General features: G+C 35.6%; 1 protein-coding gene across 2 annotated transcripts; it reads left to right on the forward strand.

Annotated features, from left to right (window-relative positions):
* The first annotated feature begins 281 nt into the window (after nucleotides 1–281).
* LOC127870984 (coiled-coil domain-containing protein 134-like) lies at nucleotides 282–9,116 on the forward strand. 2 transcript variants are annotated; one of them, XM_052413594.1, is made up of 7 exons: nucleotides 282–471; nucleotides 2,491–2,718; nucleotides 4,410–4,534; nucleotides 5,976–6,060; nucleotides 6,326–6,504; nucleotides 7,316–7,396; nucleotides 8,022–9,116. In XM_052413594.1, the coding sequence occupies exons 2-7, from the start codon at nucleotides 2,529–2,531 to the stop codon at nucleotides 8,160–8,162; spliced, it is 801 nt and encodes a 266-aa protein (XP_052269554.1). In that variant the 5' UTR covers nucleotides 282–471; nucleotides 2,491–2,528; the 3' UTR covers nucleotides 8,163–9,116. The 2 variants fall into 2 exon arrangements, with proteins under 2 accessions (XP_052269554.1, XP_052269555.1); XM_052413595.1 differs by lacking the exon at nucleotides 282–471 and having other exon boundaries at nucleotides 2,612–2,732.
* The last annotated feature ends 13,265 nt before the right edge of the window (nucleotides 9,117–22,381 follow it).

Here is a 22,381-nt window from a genome sequence, read left to right on the forward strand (position 1 = left end):
GTTATAACCATTTATATCGGTTCCGGGTTTTCTTCTCGGCATTTGCGTGTGTAAAAAAAAACGTTAAAACAGGCCAACTTTGTCCGCGATTTACAGGCCGACTACGACCCTGCCATAAAATATTTTGATATGGTTAGAATCTGTAGAGGATCTTCTTTACAACGGTACCATTATAATTAATATCGGACGAATAATAATGAAGTTATAACCATTTATATCGGTTCCGGGTTTTACCATAAAGATTTCCGGATAGTTCCGGGTTTTATACCTCGCCGCTGGAAATGAGCGTCTGATTGTTTGTTTACAAGATCAACACGTGTCGAAAATATAATAATTGACACAACTTTATGTGATTTGCATTTATTGTTTAGAAGCGGCGTTGAATACATTAAAAGATCCGATACATGTAGTACAAAATAGATCTTCTATATGAACAAAATCCGTACGAAGGCAATACAGCCGCATAAAACGGTAGATGCGTTAGTTTGTAACACATTACGGAAATAGCTTATTTCGGATAGCTTATTTCGGATATTTGTTCGAGGGGAACATACAGGCGCCGCTTTGTGATTGCATCCAATGTCTACTTTTGCTCTTTTTTTTTGGTCCGTGTGTGAAATTATGTTCTCTGATAATTATATCTAAGTACTCGACTGTAACCTGTCGTGTTGACCATCAAGCAGACAAATCGCTAGTATACACTACATATTTTTGCGATATTTCCGTGCACACTAGAAGTGTTTTGACATGTTTGCGGTACACTTATGGTTCAATTCTAAAACATTAGTTATTAAGTCCAATTTCTGTACCAGTCTTCACAACAGACACAGTCAGAACCGTTTTTCTAACAGGTGCATAGTATCATAGTATGCACAGCATTTTAGTATTTCATGTACATGTATTAAAATAATCTACATGACGTAAAAACATGTGGTCTGTATGGTCTGCAAATCTGGGCCGTACAGTCTTCAAAGTATTCAAACCTGGGCTGTATGGTCTGCAAATCTGGGTTGTATGGTCTGCAAATCTAGGTCTATTAGTCTGGCCCATATGGTCCGTATACCAGAACAGCAGATGTTCGTGAAAGACTAAAAAAAAGTGTAACAAAAATAAATTTTGTGTTCATATTTTGCCAGCGATAATAAGAATGTTAACATATGGGATCCAAACAAATATTAAATTAGGCATTTTTAAAGCATTCACTGACGCTTAATTGGTCATTGTCGGATGGGTACTACTTACATGTACTCTGGGTTTGGTAAGTAAAGTAGAACTTTCTCAGGAAGTTTTACGCTAAATCGGTTAATGTCGGCTAATTTTTTTTAATTAATTATGTTACATTTATGTCAATTTTCTGTTAAGTGGCCACTTTGTTATCAAAACTCGTACTCAAAAAGCACTTTGATGAAGTTTTTTTTTTAAAGATAAGTTTGTTTAAGATAAATAAGATAGTTTTATGGGATTCGGTAGCGCGTTTTACTGCATTGGATTTTGGACAGGAATACAACTCGGGGAGGCAGTCTAATATCGACCAGGTACGTTTAAGTATATTTACCGTACTGGGGTACATGTAAGTAGTACCCGAGCCGCCAATGACCAATCAAACTTTACTGACATACACAGGTACAAATTTTAACTTCAATTTGTGCGCATAAAATTTTTGAATTTGAATTATTTAGGTAAAATACTATAATAATAAGTTATTTTGAGACAGGTGCTGGAATCATGAAAATGACACGTTACAGAGATTTTAACTGTTAAATAGAGAAACAAACAGCACTCACAATACTGATTTTTTACTCACATTTTGCAAAAGTGCAAGTGCCAATTTTACAGTAGTGGTCTCAGAGCATTGTTCGACAGTATTCAGATATATTTTATTTATGGTAATATTGTTCCGGCAAATTAATCAATATATATATAAAGTTTCACTAAATCAGGTTCATACTTCTCATTTATTAGACCACTATTCATCTGCTTCTATATATATTAGGCAGGTATACACTGGTATATCGCTGAGCAATCTTGTTTGTAGCATGGTTCCAACACAATTTCAAGTCAAAAGCTTATAAAGCTGTAAATTCAACCATTGACTTTTGAAAAATAGGGGATTTCAGTTCAGAAATAGGGTGAAATAAGTGATAAAAATCCACACCTCGTAATAATTCCTGCTTTATCTCTGTCATAGTGTCACACTCATATTGATTTAATAAAACTGTTTACTGTCTTCATTAAAATATAAATGGCAATTACACAGGACCTATATTATAGGCGATACTATATCTGTTTTTATAGCCCTCTGCAATAAATGAGCTCAAAACTTATAACGCGGATCCGTTTATAAAGCTGTTGCGTGGCTTGGACCCCGTCATCCGCCTTATATTGGAGTTACAGTGTATGAATGGAAGAAAATCCCTTTTTCCCCAAAATTATCTTGGGCTCTGAATTATCAGTGTCTGTGACTTATTTCTAGTTTTATTTGTTTTTCAGGTCACTGAAAATACAAGTTGAGCAGATTCGTGTTACCAATGGCATTTCGCTTAAATATTTTCCTTTCAATTAGTGTGGCAATTATTGTTGAACATTTTGTTGTGCACTGTGTTGACAAAATACAAGTTGAAGATGATAATGGTCCAGACATTCAAGAATCTAGCAGAAAAACAGAGGATGACCGCATTGAAGGAAAGATTCAAGGCAGCATTTCTGATTTCCAGAGATGTAAGTGTGACGTTGTAAGTGTATGCATTGTTTCAATTTCTGCTATGTTTTATGTCCCCAGTTTACTTTTGTATGCCCCCGGTAGGGTGGCATAAAGCAGTTGAACTGTCAGTTTGTGCGTCGGTCAGTCGGTGCGTCCGTCCGCAAACTTTAACATTGGCCATAACTTTTGCAATATTGAAGATAATTTCTATTTGATATCATTTGGCAGTAACAGATCATTTTCACAAGGAAAGTAATATTGTTTAAAGGGATTTAATAAAAAGAAATATTTTAATTCAAAGTGGCGTAGTAGGGGGCATTTTGTTTCTGACCAGCACGTCTCTTGTTTTTTGCTTGTGTTTGGCATAACTCAAAACTCAAAAGTAAAGATAGAGAACTGACACTTATTAAACATATTAATTAGCACGTGAACTTGTGTATATTTTGGTAAGGATGATTTTGTCATGACTGGAGGTATGGCCTATTTTTTAGCAAAATTTTTCATTTATTAATGTTTGTCGCACACAACTCAAAAAGTATGGCCGCTAGTGGTCTGAAACTTAAAAATGATCTGAACTAGCATTATAACTTGTGCACCCTCGTGGCTTGGTTATTATGCCCCCCTTCGAAGAAGAGGGGGTATATTGTTTTGCACATGTCGGTCTGTCCACCAGATGGTTTCCGGATGATAACTCAAGAACGCTTAGGCCTAGGATCGTGAAACTTCATAATACATTGATCATGACTGGCAGATGACCCCTATTGATTTTCAGGTCACTAGGTCAAAGGTCAAGGTAACAGTGACTCGAAATAGTAAAATGGTTTTCGTATGATAACTCAAGAATGCTAACGCCTAGGAAACTTCGTAGGTACATTTATCATGACTGGCAGATGACCCCTATAGATTTTCAGGTCACGAAGTCAAAGGTCAAGGTCACAGTGACAAAAAAGGTATTCACACAATGGCTGCCGTTACAACCGACAGCCCATATGGGGGGCATGCATGTCTTACAAACAGCCCTTGTTATATTTTCTACTCAACCAGAATTATGATTAAAAAAAATTATTTCTCCTATTTACAAGGTTGTTTCACATATTTCAAAAACAAAGGCTTTAAGTAATATAAAGTTATTATTAAATTTGTATGCCCCCTAAGGAGGGCATATAGTGATCGCATTGACAATAATCTGTCTATCTGTCCGTCCATCCGTGTGTCGGTCACACTTTGCGTCATAACTTCTATGTCGCTTCAGATGCATGTGTATATGGACAAGGCCTTTCCATATGCACGCAAATTTTGACCCCTTTGACCTTGACCTTGAACTTAGGATCCGCGTATACTTGTCGAAAAATGCGTTTAGGTTTTGAAAAATGCTTATAACTTCTATCCAAGCGTTTATCGGGGGCATATGTCATCCTATGGAGACAGCTCTTGTTTAAACTTTTTTTTTAATAAACAGTTACGATATTTAGCAATAAAAGCATTGTTAAAAAATTATCATCCATCTGTTACTAAATTTTTGTTGCCACCACCCAGTTACTTAGGAAATAAAACATGAATTATAAATGTATCTACTATTTCTAACACATATACTAATAATAATCCTGTTGAGGTATCTGTCGTATCTATTCTACTCTTTCTCTATTCTATTCATTGAAAAGCAAATCTGCTACAGCATCATATGAATACAATGTGTGTTATTTTTCAGACTTGAGGTTATTTGAACATAACCGTGCCATACAAGTTGATGCAGTTAAATCAATTCTCCAGTCAAAAATAAAGGTAGAAGCGAAGTATAAAGTTGTCGAGGCTATGTTAACAAAGGTGATACAGGTGAGGCTGTTTTGCTTGTATTTATGTTTATTTAAAGAACATATATAAATTATAACAAAATGTTAATTCTCATGAATATATTAAGATATTTTGATATACCTCATTCAAGAAGTTTTTTTATTTCATTGATTTTATAATAATGTAAAGAGTTGTAATTACATTTTTTAGCAACTAATGCTCTATCATTATTTGTCACTTACATTAAAAAACTGCATATCAACACCTTCAACCTGATTATGATCACTTAGCAAATAAACATGATTGAAAAAATCAATGGGTTGCAAAGAACTTCATACAATAACATTTTACACAGAAGTGCATTTTGGTCTCCATCTTTTTTCCCTTCTCTACTAGACACGTTTATTAAAAAAAAATCTTAAATCATTGTATTAAAAAGTACTGGCTTAAGTGTCTCATGATTATTTTGTACCAGAATTCCCAACATTCTCTTTTACATATACAATGTATATTTGCTATTTTGAATGATACATTTTGATATGCTGTCTCCATAATTATGAATATGGTAATCACTTTGTCCTTTAAATGGCTGTTATGAAACCTGTAGAAATTGTAACTTTTCCATGTATTGAAGAATTGAGCAAAATTGTTAACATATGTTGGAGTTTGTACTGCAAGAAAATGCCACCTGTCTACCTCTAAGATCAAGGCCGTCCTTTGCAGTAAATGGTCAAAATGCAGCGCCATATTGTTCAAATAGGGCTTGTACCCACTTGACCATACATTGAAATTATTATTTTTTTAAGTGATAAAGTGAGCAATATTTTTCAATGTCAAAATGGAGTCTCTGCTCAGTAACTCAATAATTGATATACATATTTAACATACAGATCTATATGTATACGATATATGAAAACCTTAGGATGGCATTTTTGGGTGGATGTTGAATGACTTTATAGCCACTATATACATAAATTTGTATGCATTAAAAAAAATATAAAAAATTATGCAAATGTTATCATTCACAAGATTCATTGTGCACCATGCAAAAACCCCTATGGCTGCCATCAAGGTTAATGTCATATGTAGAGGTCAAAGGTCAAGCTTAATCTTTTTTGTTGATGAAATAAGATTTGTCCACTCTATAATGTCACCAGTATCAGCAAGCATTAAGAATTTTCAAATAACATGACTCAAATGTTCACCTGTATAAGATGTTTGTCATCCACAAAACAGCATGGGGGCCTTGAAGGTCTTACTTGGAGATCACAAGTCAAAGTACAGTAATAGTCATTAATGCTCAATATATATGGGTCATTGCAGTTTTTTGAGGGTATTAATCATGTTCAGTGACAACTCTTGTTTCAATGGCACATTACTGATAGTATGTATGTGATTAAGTGAAAATTGCATTTATCCTTTTACTTGATCTGCTGGTAAACAAAATATTTGTATATATTCATCTTACACAACTTTCTCACAGATCATTGGTGAAGCAAAAAACAATTTGACAGGTTGGGGGTTTGTTCCTGGTGACGACTGGCCAACAGATGAAAATGTGAAAGAGTGTAAGATATGCATTTGATAATTTGATATTTTAATGAACACCATGTTGTGATACTGTCCCTTTTGCGATGCTTTAACTATGATTTGAAACTCAAATGTAAACCTACTCATTGACTTAATTATAGTGTATGTTAGTATTTTCCCATTACTGTACTAATTATATATTGCAGTTAATTGTAGCTTTAAACCGCTATAAGCAAGTGTCAAGGATTGTTTTGCCATGAATTTACTTACCACTCTGTCATCATCATGGGTTTGTCACTGCAGCTGTTTCCAAAGTGCTTGAGAACACAGCCCTGTTTGCGGACATCTTACTGCACCTGCCTGACATGACCCACCAACTGTACGACACCAACAAGCAGTGGGAGTTCCTGATTGGCTGGGCCACATGGTTTGCCATGGAGTCTCGCGCGTTCACCGGACCCCATGAGAAACTGCTCAATCTGGTAACAGCTACTGACCTTAGGGGTTTAAAAATATCAGGGATAGATTTAATTTTTTTACCAGCATCTTTAGTGGAATGGCGAAGGAACATCGTAGTTGTATAAACTGAGCTGTATTTTAATAGTGATTCTTCAGCCATTTTCTTTAGTATAAATGAAGAAAAATGTAAAATTGATGGGGTAAATACTAAATAGAATACAATGATTTAATTAAAGATAAGTTTTCATTACAAATAAAATTTTCCAAGGCTTTTGGTTCTCTTTGTCTAACCCTGGTTAATTAAATGTATCTTTATTCAATAGTACCAAACCTAGTATTCTCTATGTAAAAAGACATACAGTTGGCTCCATGCGATTTCCATATTACTCATCTGATTATATGAATAGATTTGAAACAGTGTTCACGTATGTAATAGCGTTATAAATGTTAGATGTTTTCAGACATAACAACATAACTGGGCTCATTAAATATTATTTGTTAAATGTATTTGGTAGTATGATGTATGGGAGTGTAAGTATGGTAGTATGTTTCAAGGTAATGTATTGTAGGGAAATGTCTTGTATGGTATGTTAATGTTAGTCCATTGGCCATATACGACAAAGGGAATATTTTAATTAAATTTGGTGTATTATACTTTGAGGATATTTAAAAAAGATCTTTTTTTGTAACAATTAAAAATAAATTCTTAGATCATTTATTTATTTTTTTATTCAGCACAGTAATGGTCAGATTTTACACAACACTATTTGAATTAACATACTTAGTAGTAAGACACACTGAGTTATGAGACATGTATTTGTTTATTACTTGCAGATGGCTCAAGAAATTGGTTTGATACCAAAGGAAGACAATTATTTCAATCCATACAAAGCAGTGGAAATGGAAAGATATCAGGTAATTCTTGTTTCAGTTATTCATTATTTATTGTTATGGCACAACTTTGCATTACAGTCATTGCAGTGTTGTTAATCCCCTTCCAGTGTTTGACTCGAAAAGTTCATACTTTAAGAAAATGAAGAGGCTTATGCAAACCAAAGATAAAAAACATCAGATGAATGACATTATGTTTAAAAATGCATGCTCAATACTACTTTGACATTGGATTTGATGACTAAATGGGACATATACAGATACAGGTCCCTATGTGGGCAATGTTTTCATCTGAACATTAAGATCCCTTGTTGTCACTGTAAGATGGAACATTTTGTAAAAAGTTGTCAATGCACAGAAGAATTTAGAGACATTGGTGTGTACCTTTATCATACAACATCCACAATTCATCTTCTTTTGTTTGACAATATGCAATTCGCAATGTATATCAAAACTAAACGTTGATATTATATTTAATCTTTTAGTATAAAACATAAATATTTATTTAAATTTAGGTATTTTGGAAAGGAATTTTCCAACTCATTGAACATGAAAACCTGTATTTGCACCACACTATCTGCTATTAAATGTTGTGTATCAGGTCATGTTTATGTGTTTGTAAAATCCTTCATTTTGGTGTTTGTGGCAGGATGAGAGCACAATTGATGTAGCCATGGAAGAGAAATTGAAACACCTCAAGAAGACAAAGAAACTGAAAGAAAAGTCCAAAGAGGTGAAAGACAAACGCAAAGGTCCAAGATTGTCAGGCACTTCTCACACTGAGTTGTGACAGTGTGAAAAACTATATTTTGTGTAGTTCTGAGAGAATCAAAATACTTGCAATTTAAGCTTTAACGAACAGAATGCATGAGGAATTCCATATTTAGTGCCTGCTTACCAACTAAATGTGTGAGTAGGTAAACTGACCGCCATCATATGGCTATGAGAGTGTTGAAGAGGATAAAATATAAAGAACATCCAAAACGCTCATTTTGATTTCATTGATGCATTTCAGATTAATTTAGATTAAGCCATTTATAAAACTGAAACTTATCATAACAAACAATAATAGATGGGCAAAACAGTTTCTTAATTCTCAGTGATCCACACATTTCTAAAAAAAATTTCCCATAAATGTATCTGACATAGCGCTGCAGGGGTTTTAGTTATGTCTGTGACATGCGTGTAGTTTTTAGCGTGCTCATGGGGAGCTTTTGTGAAAACCTTTTGTCTGTTGTGGCTCATCAACATTTATCTTGATAACACTTTAGAGGCCACATTTATTGTCCAATTCATCAACTTGGTCAAAACATTAGTTCTAATGATATCTTGGATGAGTTCAAAAATGATTTGAGTCTGTTGAAAAACGTGGCCGCCAGGGGGGGGGGGGGGCACTTTTCTTATACATCTATAGTAAAACCTTGTTAACACTTTAAAAGTCACATTTTTAGTCCAATCTTCATGAAATTTAGTCAGAACATGTGTCCCAATTATATTATTGACTAGTTCAAAAATGGTATCCGTTGATTGAAAAACATGGCCACTAGGGGGTGGGTCAGTTTTCCAAATATGGCTATATTAAAACCTTTTTAATACTAGAAGTCACATTTATTGTCAAATCTTCATGAAACTTTGTCAGAACTTTTGTTTTTAATAATATTTTGGATGAGTTAGTAAGTGGTTCCGGTTCGTTGAAAAACATGGCTGCCTGGGGGGGGGCATTTTTCCTTATATGGCTATAATAAAATATGTAAGTCACATTCTTAGTGCTGTCTAAATGATAGTCAGAATACTCGCTCTCATGACTTCATGGTCTAGTTAGAAAATTGGTCTGGTTTGATGAAAAACATGGCCGATCGGGGGCTGGGCAGTTTTCCTTTTATGAATATAGGGAAAACATGTTGACACTATATTAGCCACATTTATTGGACAATCTTCATGAAATTTTGGTGAGAAAATTTTTCCCAATTAAGTCTCGGCATAGATTGAAATGGGGTCATGTAAGTTCAAAAACAAGGTCACTAGGTCAAATTAAATAAAACATGTTCATACTCTAGAAGTCACTGTTTGGTCCAATCTTCATGGATCTATTTGCACTTTTTCAAAATACAAATGTAGTCTAGTTCCTTTGGGTCTCAGGTGAGTGCACTAGATCCATGGCCCTCTTGTTATTTGACCTTTCTAAGCCTATGAGCAATTGCACTTGAACAGTTCTCTTTTGTTATGTTTTGTACAAAGATGCTATTGATAAAAATGTATATAACTATATGATTTAATTACAATATTCATTTTATATTGACTGTATGTTTTATGTCCTCCTTTGAATTGTGCTGCATATATAGCATTAAATTTTGTTATATCAGACAGATATCAATGCAGCGGTATGATAAAAGTAAATCTGGGATACATCTTGGTTGCTGTTATACTGAATATGGTATCATTGAAATCACCAGAAATCTCAGAATATTTCAATAGAAACAATTTACTGGATCATGTCATGAAAAAGACACAAGAGTGAATAGTTAAGTCCATTTTTATGCCCCCGGTAGGGTGGCATATAGCAGTTGAACTGTCAGTCTGTCTGTCTGTCTGTCTGTCTGTCTGTCTGTCTGTCTGTCTGTCTGTCTGTCTGTCTGTCTGTCTGTCTGTCTGTCTGTCTGTCTGTCTGTCTGTCTGTCTGTCTGTCTGTCTGTCTGTCTGTCTGTCTGTCTGTCTGTCTGTCTGTCTGTCTGTCTGTCTGTCTGTCTGTCTGTCTGTCTGTCTGTCTGTCTGTCTGTCTGTCTGTCTGTCTGTCTGTCTGTCTGTCTGTCTGTCTGTCTGTCTGTCTGTCCGTCCGAAAACTTTAACATTGGCCATAACTTTTGCAATATTGATGATAGCAACTTGATATTTGGCATGCATGTGCATCTCATAAAGCTGCACATTTTGAGTGGTGAAAGGTCAAGGTAGTCCTTCAAGGTCAAAATTCAAGAAGTACAATCCAAAGGAAGTAATAAGCTTTACAAGGGAGATAATTTCTAAACCTGCCATATGATATAGGACCTGTAAATAAACTCTGATACACACACACACGGGCATTGTGTTTTTGAAAAACACATTTCTTGTTTTTAGCTCAAATAAATACATTATGTTCAAATGGAAAGAACACATTGGTCCATTTTAACCAAGAAATTACAATACTTGAGAATCAATGATAAGATCTCATGTTTTCATGATATATTGTTATGTTTGCCAGAAGCCTGATATTGAATGGGTTTACAGCAGATTTACAGCATTTTTTAGAACAATTTAAATCTACTAATTATATTGTGTATTCTCAATGGTAAATGACTTTACAAGTATTACAAGAGAGATATTGTCACAACATAACAATTGTTATAATCAAAGCGCTGAAGGCACTGAAGTTGTTCCCTATTGCATAAGACACAACTCATTTTCAAAATTAATCGCAAGTTTGAAATCAACACAACCCATTCAAATTTATAAAGAGTGTGTCTTAACACACGGGTGGAGGTGTGTGTGCATGTTTTATCATCCTATTTATTTTATAGAAATAACCTAGACAAGATAACAACAACATGGCCCTTTTTGACGTTCAGATTGCATAGTAAGTATGATAAAAATGGTAATGAGAACTGAACATAAAGACAATTTGCAATTACCATCATATTAAATGAATAATGTTTTAAATATCAAATACCTATCTTACTAATAATATAATTTCATTATGGAAATTTCCTGTGAACAACTTTTGACAACATATACAAATTCAAAATATACAATAACATAGTTGATGAAAATAAATAAAAAATAAATCTGCATGCAATACTTTGTACTCGGCAATTAGGTAGCCATAAAGACAGCCCTGTTAACCCATACTTTGTTGTTGATGCTTTACTTGTAACCCTAACAGTTCACACAATGTCAACAACTCTGACCTAAACATGTGTATATAGCAGTAATGCGCTTTTTCAGCACAGCTGTTTTAACCTGCTTTTCACCTTAAATGACTTTTACATAACGCCAGCAGATACGCATGAATATATTCAAATATTTCATAGGCTGATTTGAGATAAAACCTTTGGCTACATCACTGTGTCTGTGCTCAGCGCAAAGGATATATCACTATTCAGTGTAAGGAAATTGGGAGACACAAATTGTGTCCCAGTTACAATTACGCTTTAAAATCCATCTCGCATAATTTCAGGGTCAGTACGCGTTCACTAAATCGTCCGGGGGAATATATAATCCACTATCAATAAACTCAGTTTTGCTTTCAAGGTGAGAAAACAAACAAATAGTTATTTGTCCCGATTAGAGAAAAATCTTTAATTTATTTAACCACAAATGTTTGCCGTACTCGGTCAGCACGTCTGGAAATGGTTCCTGAATGCCTGGATAGGCTGCCCTTATTTACAAGTTTGCTATTTTGAATACAATTTTGTATCGAAAAGCATTGTGCTTAAATGTGCCATTTACAATTAGCGATGAGCTTTTAATGACCCTCTTCATGCGAAAATGGGTATTATTCCATATGCGCCCATCATATGTATTGCCCACTCATGTGTGCCTGCGCATCTCTTAGTCTGGTCAGGAGAAACATAATGAGACCATAACACATAAGGTTATTGTATAGCGAACAGCATCGCCCCTGATCAGACTGCGCAAATGCACAGGTTGGGCTTAAGATACGCTTGTAGAATCGCATAAGAACCATTTTCGCATTACGCGGCATTGAAAGTGTGATTTAAAGATTTCGAAAGAAAACTTCGTGTATATCAAATATTAACATGCAATATATTTCGATGGTGAAGAAATACACCCATAATAAGGCATGTGAGTACACATATGATGTGCGCTCCCGTAGTAAAAAAAAAATCTACTTACACTAATAAGTGGTCTTCCTGAAGTATAATTTTACCAGGTTTTTCGAAGAAAAAAACTGGTTATTAGATTGGCAAATGTCGGCGGGTGTGCGGGCGGGCTGGCTGGTTGGCGGGCGGAACAAGCTTGTCCGGGTTTTAACTATGTCGTTCATTGTCAGATTTTAAAATCATTTGGCATATTTGTTCACCATCATTAGACGGTGTGTCGCGCGAAAGAATTACGTCGATATCTCCAAGGTCAAGGTCACAATTTGAGTTTGAAGGTAAAAAATGGCCATAAATGAGCTTGTCCTGGCCATAACTTTGTCGTTCATTGTCAGATTTTAAAATCATTTGGCACAATTGTTCATTATTATTGGACGGTGTGTCACACGAAAGAATTACGTCAATATCTCCAAGGTCAAGGTTGCCACAACTAAAAATAGATTGATTTTGAAACAAATATGTAACTATGAACAATCAGTAACAATGCACATTTTGATTTTGAGTTGTCCCTCTTTATTAGACTTTTTTTATGCCCCCCTTCGAAGAAGAGGGGGTAAATTTGTTTTGCACATGTCGGTCAGTCTGTCCGTTGGTCCATCCACCAGATGGTGTCCGGATGATGACTCAAGAACGCTTAGGCCTAGGATCATGAAACTTCATAGGTACATTGATCATGACTGGCAGATGACCCCTATTGATTTTCAGGTCACTAGGTTAAAGGACAAGGTCACAGTGACTCAAAACAGTAAAAGGGTTTCCGAATAATAACTCAAGAATGCTTACACCTAGGATCATGAAACTTTATAGGAACATTGATCATGACTGGCAGATGACCCCTATAGATTTTCAGGTCACTAGGCCAAAGGTCAAGGTCACAGTGACTCAAAACAGTAAAATGGTTTCCGGATAATAACTCAAGAATGCTTACGTCTAGGATCATGAAACTTCATAGGAACTTTGATCATGATTGGCAGATGACCCCTATTGATTTTCAGGTCACTAGGTCAAAGGTCAAGGTCACAGTGACTCGAAACAGTAAAATGGTTTCCGGATGATAACTTAATAATAATTAGGCCTAGGATCATGAAACTTCATAGGTACATTGATCATGACTGGCAAATGACCCCTATTGATTTTCAGGTCACTAGGTCAAAGGTCAAGGTCACAGTGACAAAAAACGTATTCACACAATGGATTCCACTACAACTGACAGCCCATATGGGGGGCATGCATGTTTTACAAACTGCCTTTGTTTTCTAATTGAAATCAATGTCAATTTTACACAAGGGGGTTAACAATACACATTTTGACTTGTCTCCCTTTATCAGACTTTTTTTCAACTGAAAACCTGGTTTTGTGACAATTTTGTCCCTTGTTATCTACTTACACTCATGTGTGGTTTGACAATGATAATTTGATAACACACATTTTATGCGGTGAATATGTGACTAACAAGTTAACCAACACAATAGTTAAACTTTTTGTTTTCAATTTAATTATTTAGAAACGTAAATTGCAAACTTTATTTCAAAGTCGACTACCTTTTATAAAGATATTACTTGTTATTTTTAGTTGTTTTTTTATAATCGGTTTTAGCGATTATAAAGCATTTTTGTTGTTCTCTATAAAATACCTGTAGTAATTGGTGAACTCATGTTCAACGTTTTATTAATTGGGAACTGTGAATGTAAACAAACTTTTCCTTCTACTATTGCGTTGTAAGCACCCGTGAATACAAAAGATCGCCACTATCTGTTGAGAACAAAAGACTGTTTCCCAGAAACAGCAATAGAAGCATGCACTATGCACGAGATTACACAACATCCCACTATACGTGTTTATCAGCAGCTTAATAGCCTCAGATGCGTTCGTAGCATAGTTAAAGCAGATCGACTTGCAACGTGTGGTACTAACCTTAGTTGTTCGCAAGCGAACAACTAAATTTGTTTTTCATGTAAAAAGATTTGAACAAGTCTTAATTCATTTCTTTAATTTACTGTCGACCTCTAATTGTGAACTTGGCTTTCAATTTAGGACTTTGGTTATATAGTGCAACACTCAGTATGCTTCTAATGTACTGTAAAAGAAATTCTTCAAAATCCTCTAATTACTCGTTTGTATGTTTCGACCTTGATTAGCGACGTTGACCTTAGACCAAGCAACCTGGATCTTGAAAGTGACAGTTCGTCTGATCATGCAAATCGCTTTTGCAATGTTATTGGAATATCCACCCATGCTGGACTAAGTAATGATCCTGACAGAGTGTCGCAAACAAATTTACTAAATTATTATTATGATGATTTCTTATTGACAAGAGGGCCACGATGGCCTGAAGTGAACACCCGAGTGTAAGGTACACAGACTGTCGAAGATTGGAACTAGATTTTAATCCGACTATCTAGATTCAAACATAGATTTTATTTTCATTAAGATTGACTCGTGAGTGGTAACACATTTTTATTTGTAAGATTTTACTCGGCCAACTAGTTTTGTATACAAATGAAACAAAATAAACTCGGCTTATGTAATGTCCATTGCAATATATGACAAATTTTCATCAAGATTGAGTCATCAGTGTAATTGGTTTTTTTCTACGATTTGATCTGTTGACCTAGTCTTTGGATGTAAAGGACCCAGATTCAAAGTCGGCATTGATATTGACTCCGACGTTGACCACGTTTCATGAAGATTGAGTCTTTAATGTGGTTTCTGAATTAGAAAGAAGATTGATATAGTATTTGACCTGGTGACCTAGTTTTGCGCGCATTTCCTCGGAATCAAACTTGGCCTAGATATTCACACAGTCAATATTATAAACAAGTTTCACCAAGATTAAGTCATGCATGTTTCTTTTAGAGTGGTAACAAGGTTTTCCTGCGATTTCATCTAATGACCTAGTTTTTTACGCACGTTGAGTCATCCATGTGGCCTCTAGAATGATAAAGTCGTTTTTCTAAGATTTGTCCTGGTAGCCTTGTTTAAGGAAGTACAGTATGGCGTACAGTTTGGGTCGAAAGTCAACAAGACCAACTAAGTAAAAAGAAAAATGTACTTCGATGTACAATATGTACGTCGAAGTATTTTTTGTATACTTAGACGTACAAAATTGTACTTCGTTGTACAGTTTTTACCGACCCTCGAGTGTTAGCCAATCAGAAGACGCCTTACATCTGTTGCTTTTAGAGATATTTGACATTGAACATTATTATTAATTTATACCAAATTATGCGACTACCGACCGCTAACTCATAGAAATTGTTTGTATTTATTGACCTGGCGTGGCGGAATTAACATCTGACTTATGGCAAATAATGGTTATCACAAAATACGACCAAACGTGGGAGGTTATTATACATTTTTAATCCCGTAATCGTTTGGTAACTGTTTGGTTACCGTTGGGAACTTCCTACACAGTAGTGTGCTGGACCGTGATACTCCGCCCCGCATAGTCAAATACTCACAATATGCTTGATAATTTTAATTTTAAAACAGGTAACCTTGAATCCTCTTCAAATTGGTAAATTATCTATTTCATTGAATTAGATACTTGAAACTTCTTTTTTTTCAATTTTGATATTTTTAGTCATTTTGTCCTCAAATAAAAAAGAGATTTTAAACACTGTTTATGAATAAATCTTAAGTAAAAGCTGCTCAAGAGACGGGTGTTTTGATTGGCTGTTCAGAAAAAATTACGTCGAAGTACAAACACGTACATCGAAGTACAAATTGTACTTCGACGTACAAATATATACTTCGAAGTGTATTTCATATTTTGACTTTGATTTCTCTTTTTACCTAGTAGATCTTGTTGACTTTTGACACAAATGGTACGCCATAGTACATCACCCAGATTCGAACTCTTAAGATATTTTCAAGAAATTCTGATCAAGATTCTTCACGGCATGAATATGGCATCTAGATGGGAAACAAGTTGATCTAAGATTTGAACTTGCGACCTTGTTTTTGACGTTACTGTACGCAGATTTTCATATATGTTGCATTTGAAGTGATAACGTTTTTAGTTGTTCGCTTGCGAACAACTTAGGTTAATATTGCGCGTTTCAAGCCAGTTTTCGTAACTACGATAAACATGTTAACTGCAACATCCGCGCCGAGAAAGAGTTGTATAATTTACGCAAGAGTTTTGACTTCTTCAACTTTATTCATTCACAAATGGAAACATACTGTGAATATTGTGTTTAATGGACTATTTTTTAACGGAGCGTATATAGAAAAGAATCAATAAACAATATTAGAAATAAACGTATCGCAAAAGAGAATGTTTATGCATGATTAAAATAGTCCACTATCTACTGCGTCTTAATCACGAAGGTATTTTTGCTCAGCACAGGTCATTCATAATTCATAGTCTGAGGCTTCGAGAGTCCAATACACTATCACGCATCTGTTGCGTAGTATTTGCTACTACAGCGGGGTTAAATTTGATATGTCTGGGAAACGTTCTTTTGTTCTCAACAGGTTGCGGCAATTGCACATGTATTCTCAATTGCACAGATGAAAACAACGCAATAGGATAATGTTAAGCTTGTTTATATTCACTGTTCTCAGTTTATAACACGTTGAATATGAGTTGCGAAAATGCCGACCTTGAAATAAAAAAAATGAAATTTTCGTTTCTTAATAATTAAATTGAAAACAAAAGTTAAACTATTTTGTGTGTGTTTTCACTTGTAAGTCGCATATTCGCCGCATGAAATGTGTGTTATTATAGTCAAACCACACATTAGTGTTAGTAGATACAAATTAAACTACGGGAGTTCACATCATATGTGTCCTCACATGGCTTATTATGAGTGTATTTCTACACCATCGAAATATATCGTATGTTAATATCTAACAAGCAGTTTTCTTTCGAAACATTCAAATCACACATTCATAGCCGCGTCATGCGAACATGGGTCTTATGGCGTTTCGGCCAGCGTAGCTCACGCCCAGCCTCTGCATTTGCGTAGTCTGGTCAGAAGCGATGCTGTCCGCTATAAAATCACTTAATGTTTTATGGTCTTATTATGTATCTCCTGACCAGACTGATAGATGAGCAGGCTGGATGGGCTAAAGCTATGATGGGCGCATATGGCATAAGACCCATTTTTGCATTACGCGGGTCTTTTTAAATCTCATTGCGAGTTGTAAATGGCATATTTTAGCACAATGCATTTCGATATAAAATTGAATTCAAAAAAGCAAATACAGCAAACTGGCAAATAAGGGTAGCCTATTCATGCGTTCAGAAACGCTTTCCAGACGTGCTGACCGAGTACGCCAACATTTGTGGTTAGATAATTAAACGATTTTCTCTTGACGTGACATTATACTATTTCTGTAGTGTTTTTTTTTCTCACGTTGAAAGCAAAACTGTGTTTATCGATAGTCAATAATGTTTTCCCTCACGATTCAGTGACCGAGTTCAGACCCTGAAATTCTGCTGTATGGAGTTTAACGCGTAATTGTAACTGGGCCACAATTTGTGTCTATGTGTCGTTTGAACACGCAGAGAATAGTCCGGAATTCCGTACATTGGACAGTGTTACATCCTTTACGCTGATCACAGACACAGTGTTGCAGACAAATTTCAGGTGATTTCTCTCGAATCAGCCTTTAAAATATTCGAATGTATTCATTCGTGTCTGCTGGCGTTATGTAGATTTCATTTAAGGTGAAACGCTGGGTAAAACAGCTATGCCGAAAAAGCGCGCGAGTGTTCTATACCGATGTTAAGGTAAGAGACTGGTTGACACCGTGTGAGCCACTAGGGTAGCAAGTAATGCATCAACATCAGAGTAAGGGTAAACAGCGCTGTATTTAAGACTACCTATTTCGTGAGTAGAAGCGAGTGCTCGCAGATTTCTTTTTTTTTTCATCAATTATCTTATTGTATATTTTGATTTGTATATGGTGTCAAAAATGGTTTGTAAAGGGAATTTCCGTCATGAAATTATATTCTTAGTGTGATAGGCCTTCGATATTCCAACGCTATTTATTTAATATAATTGCGATTGCAAATTTTATTTTATATTGAACTTGTATTTATTGATGACCACTTGCATGCATTTTGTTTGCATAAATATATTCAACATACATGTGTACTCATGGACAGTAATGTCTAATGTATCTTGAATAAACCATATTATGAACTGGTTCTCATTATACCATTGCCATCATATTTTTAGAACGTCAACAAAGAGATGTGTTTTTATTTTGCCTAAGTTATCTCTATAACATAAATATGGGGATAAACAGTGCACACACATCTCGTTTTATATGAGCATTGGAAGTTTATTCGGACAACCGCTATGCTGTATACGTGGAACGGTATATCTTTTGCTCGCTTAAATTTATAAGCGGGCATCGAACGGTTGACCTCGGAAACAAGGAGAGTTGAGATCGGCGGGAACCGAAAAATGTCTGGATGGCGTTCCTGTGATTTGATTTTAACCCAGAGGATCTTTCTTATGCAGGAGTGTACATTATTGCAAAGTGAATTCGCTGAAAGAGGAATCGAGTTTATGCCGCCGTATTTAAATTCTGATTTCTGTACAGGTGGCCGTCCGATGTCTGCACAGGCTTTGCCCGATACCTAGATGATAACTGAACATTTCTCAGTGCCGTTCCTGCCACTAGATGCCAACACGATCTTATTCGAAATCGGACGATGTTTTTACCGTATAAAATCTTCACCCGATTTACCATTTCCCACTCAAAGGCAAATTAAAAATGCCTATGTGAGTAACTCGCAGTCTGTTCAGATTTTATGCTGGTTGCTGCTCATCTGTATCTAAGGGTTGGAAATGAAGCCTTTAAATTTGAATTTAGTAAGAAAGGTCTTTTATTTAATTTCGCTTTCTATGGGACTGCACATGCGTCAAAATACGTTCCTAAGTGGTAAAGGGTTAAATATGTACCACCACTTCGTCTGTTGAGTTGTTCTAATGGCGTGTTGCACCTTTCTGAGATGTGATCAGGTGATATGGTAAGGTGTGAAACTTGATTGTTTAGACCATTGGTTGTCGGGAGATTGAATTGGATGGATGTGTAGTTCACCCAATAAGGTAAATATGAAGTTGTGTTACGCATGCTGTATCGGTGTGTGCTTTGCAATTGAGACGTCGCTTGTCAGAAAGATACGTTTTTAGGGTGTGTTTTAGTTAATTGAAAATAATACAGAATTAAGATATAAAACTTGTTGAAACAAAATAGTTTTAGGTTACTTATTTACTTCTCGAAGTATTAAAAGAACTTGACGATATTAATGAAAAGAAGCATAACCTAAATACAAATGTATGTGTTTTGTATTCCCCATGAAAAAGATAGGTATTAAACCATTCACATGAGCTCCTTAATGTGTATGTGAACTTTAACGGATCGATTTGCGATGCAACTAATTTGGAATAAATATAGCAAATCGTCAGATGGAACACTTTTAAACTTTAATCAATAGATTTTGACAAAAAAATATTGGTGACAAATTCTTTGTCTGTATCCAATATACGTCAGGGGTGGTATCTCTAACATATTTTTGTTCAACAGCTGTCCGTTCATTGGGATCTTAATGGGCTCCGTCACACCATGGCCAACTGCTGAAGGTCACATATACCAGACTGAAGTATGGACCGTTATCTCTGCCATTGCTGTTAATACAAAGATAAGTGATATCATTTTTAAAGGTCAAAGATGATGTTAGACAGGTATGCTTAAAGAGGTAATTGTGATGTGAGATTGTCGTTGACTTTCTTTGGTAAGCATTACTGCTGTTGGTATTCAGTCAGACAACACTGTCCATTCGACTTGATTTATAGAGTTGGGACGTTATAACATTGTTAGCGCTCAAACTTTGGCAAGGCTCCTCAGTTTACAGCGAGGGACACACTTTTTTGCCCGCAAGCGTAAACACACTGACGTGGGTCGATGGTGCGAAAGCGAGTCCGAGACAGCGTAAATAGTGTTAAAACGCTTTAGCTCTGAAAATCAAGTCTAATTGATAGCGTGTTCGTTCCGTTTTCCACTAGCAATACTGTTTACCAAAGGCAATAAGTAAGGTCTTGCATCATCTTATCTCTTTTTTTTTCAGTTCAGCAGTATAACGTAAACTCTGATCTTTTATTGCAAATGGACGTATTTTAATTTACCTATATATGCTAATACGTGTTTATGTTATTAATCTGCAACTAGTTTGGAAAAAAATATAGCACATGGTCATTTGGAACACTTTACAATTTCATCAATATATTTGGATAAAAATATTGGTGACAAATTCTGTGTCTGTATCCAATATACGTCATGGGTGGTATCTCTAACATATTTCTGTTCAACAGCTGTCCGTGCAAAGTGATACGGGCAGGAACTCTACATGGGCTCCGATACCTCATGGCCAACCGCTGAAGGTCACCTTTACCAGACTGAAGTATGGACCGTCATCTCAGCCATTGCTGTTAATACAAAGATAAGTGATATCATTTTTAAAGGTCAAAGATGACGTTATACAGGTATGCTTAAAGAGATAATTGTGATGTGAGACTGTTGTTGACTTTCTTCGGTAAGCATTACTGCTGTTTGTTTGCAGGCAGACAACACTGTCCATTCGACTTGATTTATAGAGCTAGGACGTTTTAACATTTATGACGCTCAAACTCGGGCAAGGCTCCTCAGTTTACAGCGAGGGACATACTTTTTTGCCCGCAAGCGTAAACACACTGACGTGGGTCGATGGTGCGAAAGCGAGTCCAAGTCAGCGTTAACAGTGTTAACAAGCCTGAGCTCTGAAAAGCAAGTCTAATCGATAGCGTTTTCGTTCTGTTTTCCAACAGCAATACTGTTTACCAAAGGCAGTTTGTACTGTCTGGCATCATTGTATTTCTTGTTTCATTGCAGCAGTATAACGTTAATTCTGATCTGTTGTTGCAAATGCACGTATCCTAATTTTTCTATATACGCTAATAGGTGTTTATTTTATTTATCTGTTTTCTTCTTTTATTGGTTACTTATGTATGGTTTTATTTAGCTGTGCACTTGACGTTATCTTGTCATCGCCAGAATCATGTAAATAATGTAAACACGTAAATACCACAAATATTGTTGGGAGAACTTTAAATCCTGCCTTTTTTTCAGGTGAGTGAATTCGATATAAAGCTGTGATATGTAAATATGTCATTTAAACATCCTTTAATGGACATATTGGCAGCAAATGCAGTATCATGTTTTCAAATGATCTTTAGTTGGCATTTTTCTTAAGTAATTGATTAAATCATGTATCTCGTTATATATTTATGAGAAAACATATTTACTTTCATAATAGTTAAACTTCGTTCACCCTGCCACTCTGTGGGATTGGGAAATATATTGTTGGTATTGTTCATGTATTAAATAGAGAGAATACAGCGTTAATATGTACGCGTTTCTAGTTTTTGCATTTATATGAGGTGTAAATACATTAATCTGCTTTTCAATGTTTGTAATCGGTGGGGGGTAAATATATGAAGAAGGAGAAAAAGCGCTAATAGTTGATTTTCATTAAAGGAGCGTTTAATTTATTTTTATGTCAGTTTCCAGTTCGTGTCAGATGGGACCCTAACACGAACCGGTTGAACTGCTGGAGATGTATGGCGCAACGTTTACGGATGCCATGAAGATTTCTCATTTAAGCCGTTCCATGAAGGCTGAACATCGTTCCATATTAAAGAAATTGCAGCGACTGAATAATATGTTTTATATTTATGTGTAAGAAACCCCGTTAAATACAAACACACATGAATTATTTGTCCATGTATGATAACTTTTTTATAAGAAAATACAGTTAAATTAACAAGGAAAATAATGATTTGCAAGATGATGATGATTGCGATGGTGGTTGAGGAAATGGTGATGGTGCTGTTGATTGTGGTTACTGTGGTGGTGGTGGGGATGGTTGTGATGATTGTGTTGGTGTTGGTGATGATTGCGGTATGAAGGTGATGAATGTGATGGTATTGGTGATGATGGTGTTGATGGTGGTGGAGATGGTTGTGATGGTGATGGTGATAGTGGTTACAGTGGTGGTGGTGATTGTGGTGGTGTTGATGGTGGAGGTGGTGATGATGGTGGTGATGGTGATGGTTGTGGTGTAATAGTGGTGATGGTTATG

This window comes from Dreissena polymorpha, chromosome 3 (genome assembly GCF_020536995.1).
Source record: "Dreissena polymorpha isolate Duluth1 chromosome 3, UMN_Dpol_1.0, whole genome shotgun sequence".
Taxonomy (NCBI): domain Eukaryota; kingdom Metazoa; phylum Mollusca; class Bivalvia; order Myida; family Dreissenidae; genus Dreissena; species Dreissena polymorpha.

What these genes read in the sequence shown, in the direction of transcription:
- LOC127870984 (XM_052413594.1), top strand. Translation starts at nt 2,529, where the DNA reads ATGGCATTTCGCTTAAATATTTTCCTTTCAATTAGTGTGGCAATTATT. An exon ending in TGTTAACAAAGGTGATACAG is followed by an intron (nt 4,535 to 5,975) that starts GTGAGGCTGTTT and finishes ACTTTCTCACAG; the next exon opens with ATCATTGGTGAAGCAAAAAA. An exon ending in ATGAGAAACTGCTCAATCTG is followed by an intron (nt 6,505 to 7,315) that starts GTAACAGCTACT and finishes TATTACTTGCAG; the next exon opens with ATGGCTCAAGAAATTGGTTT.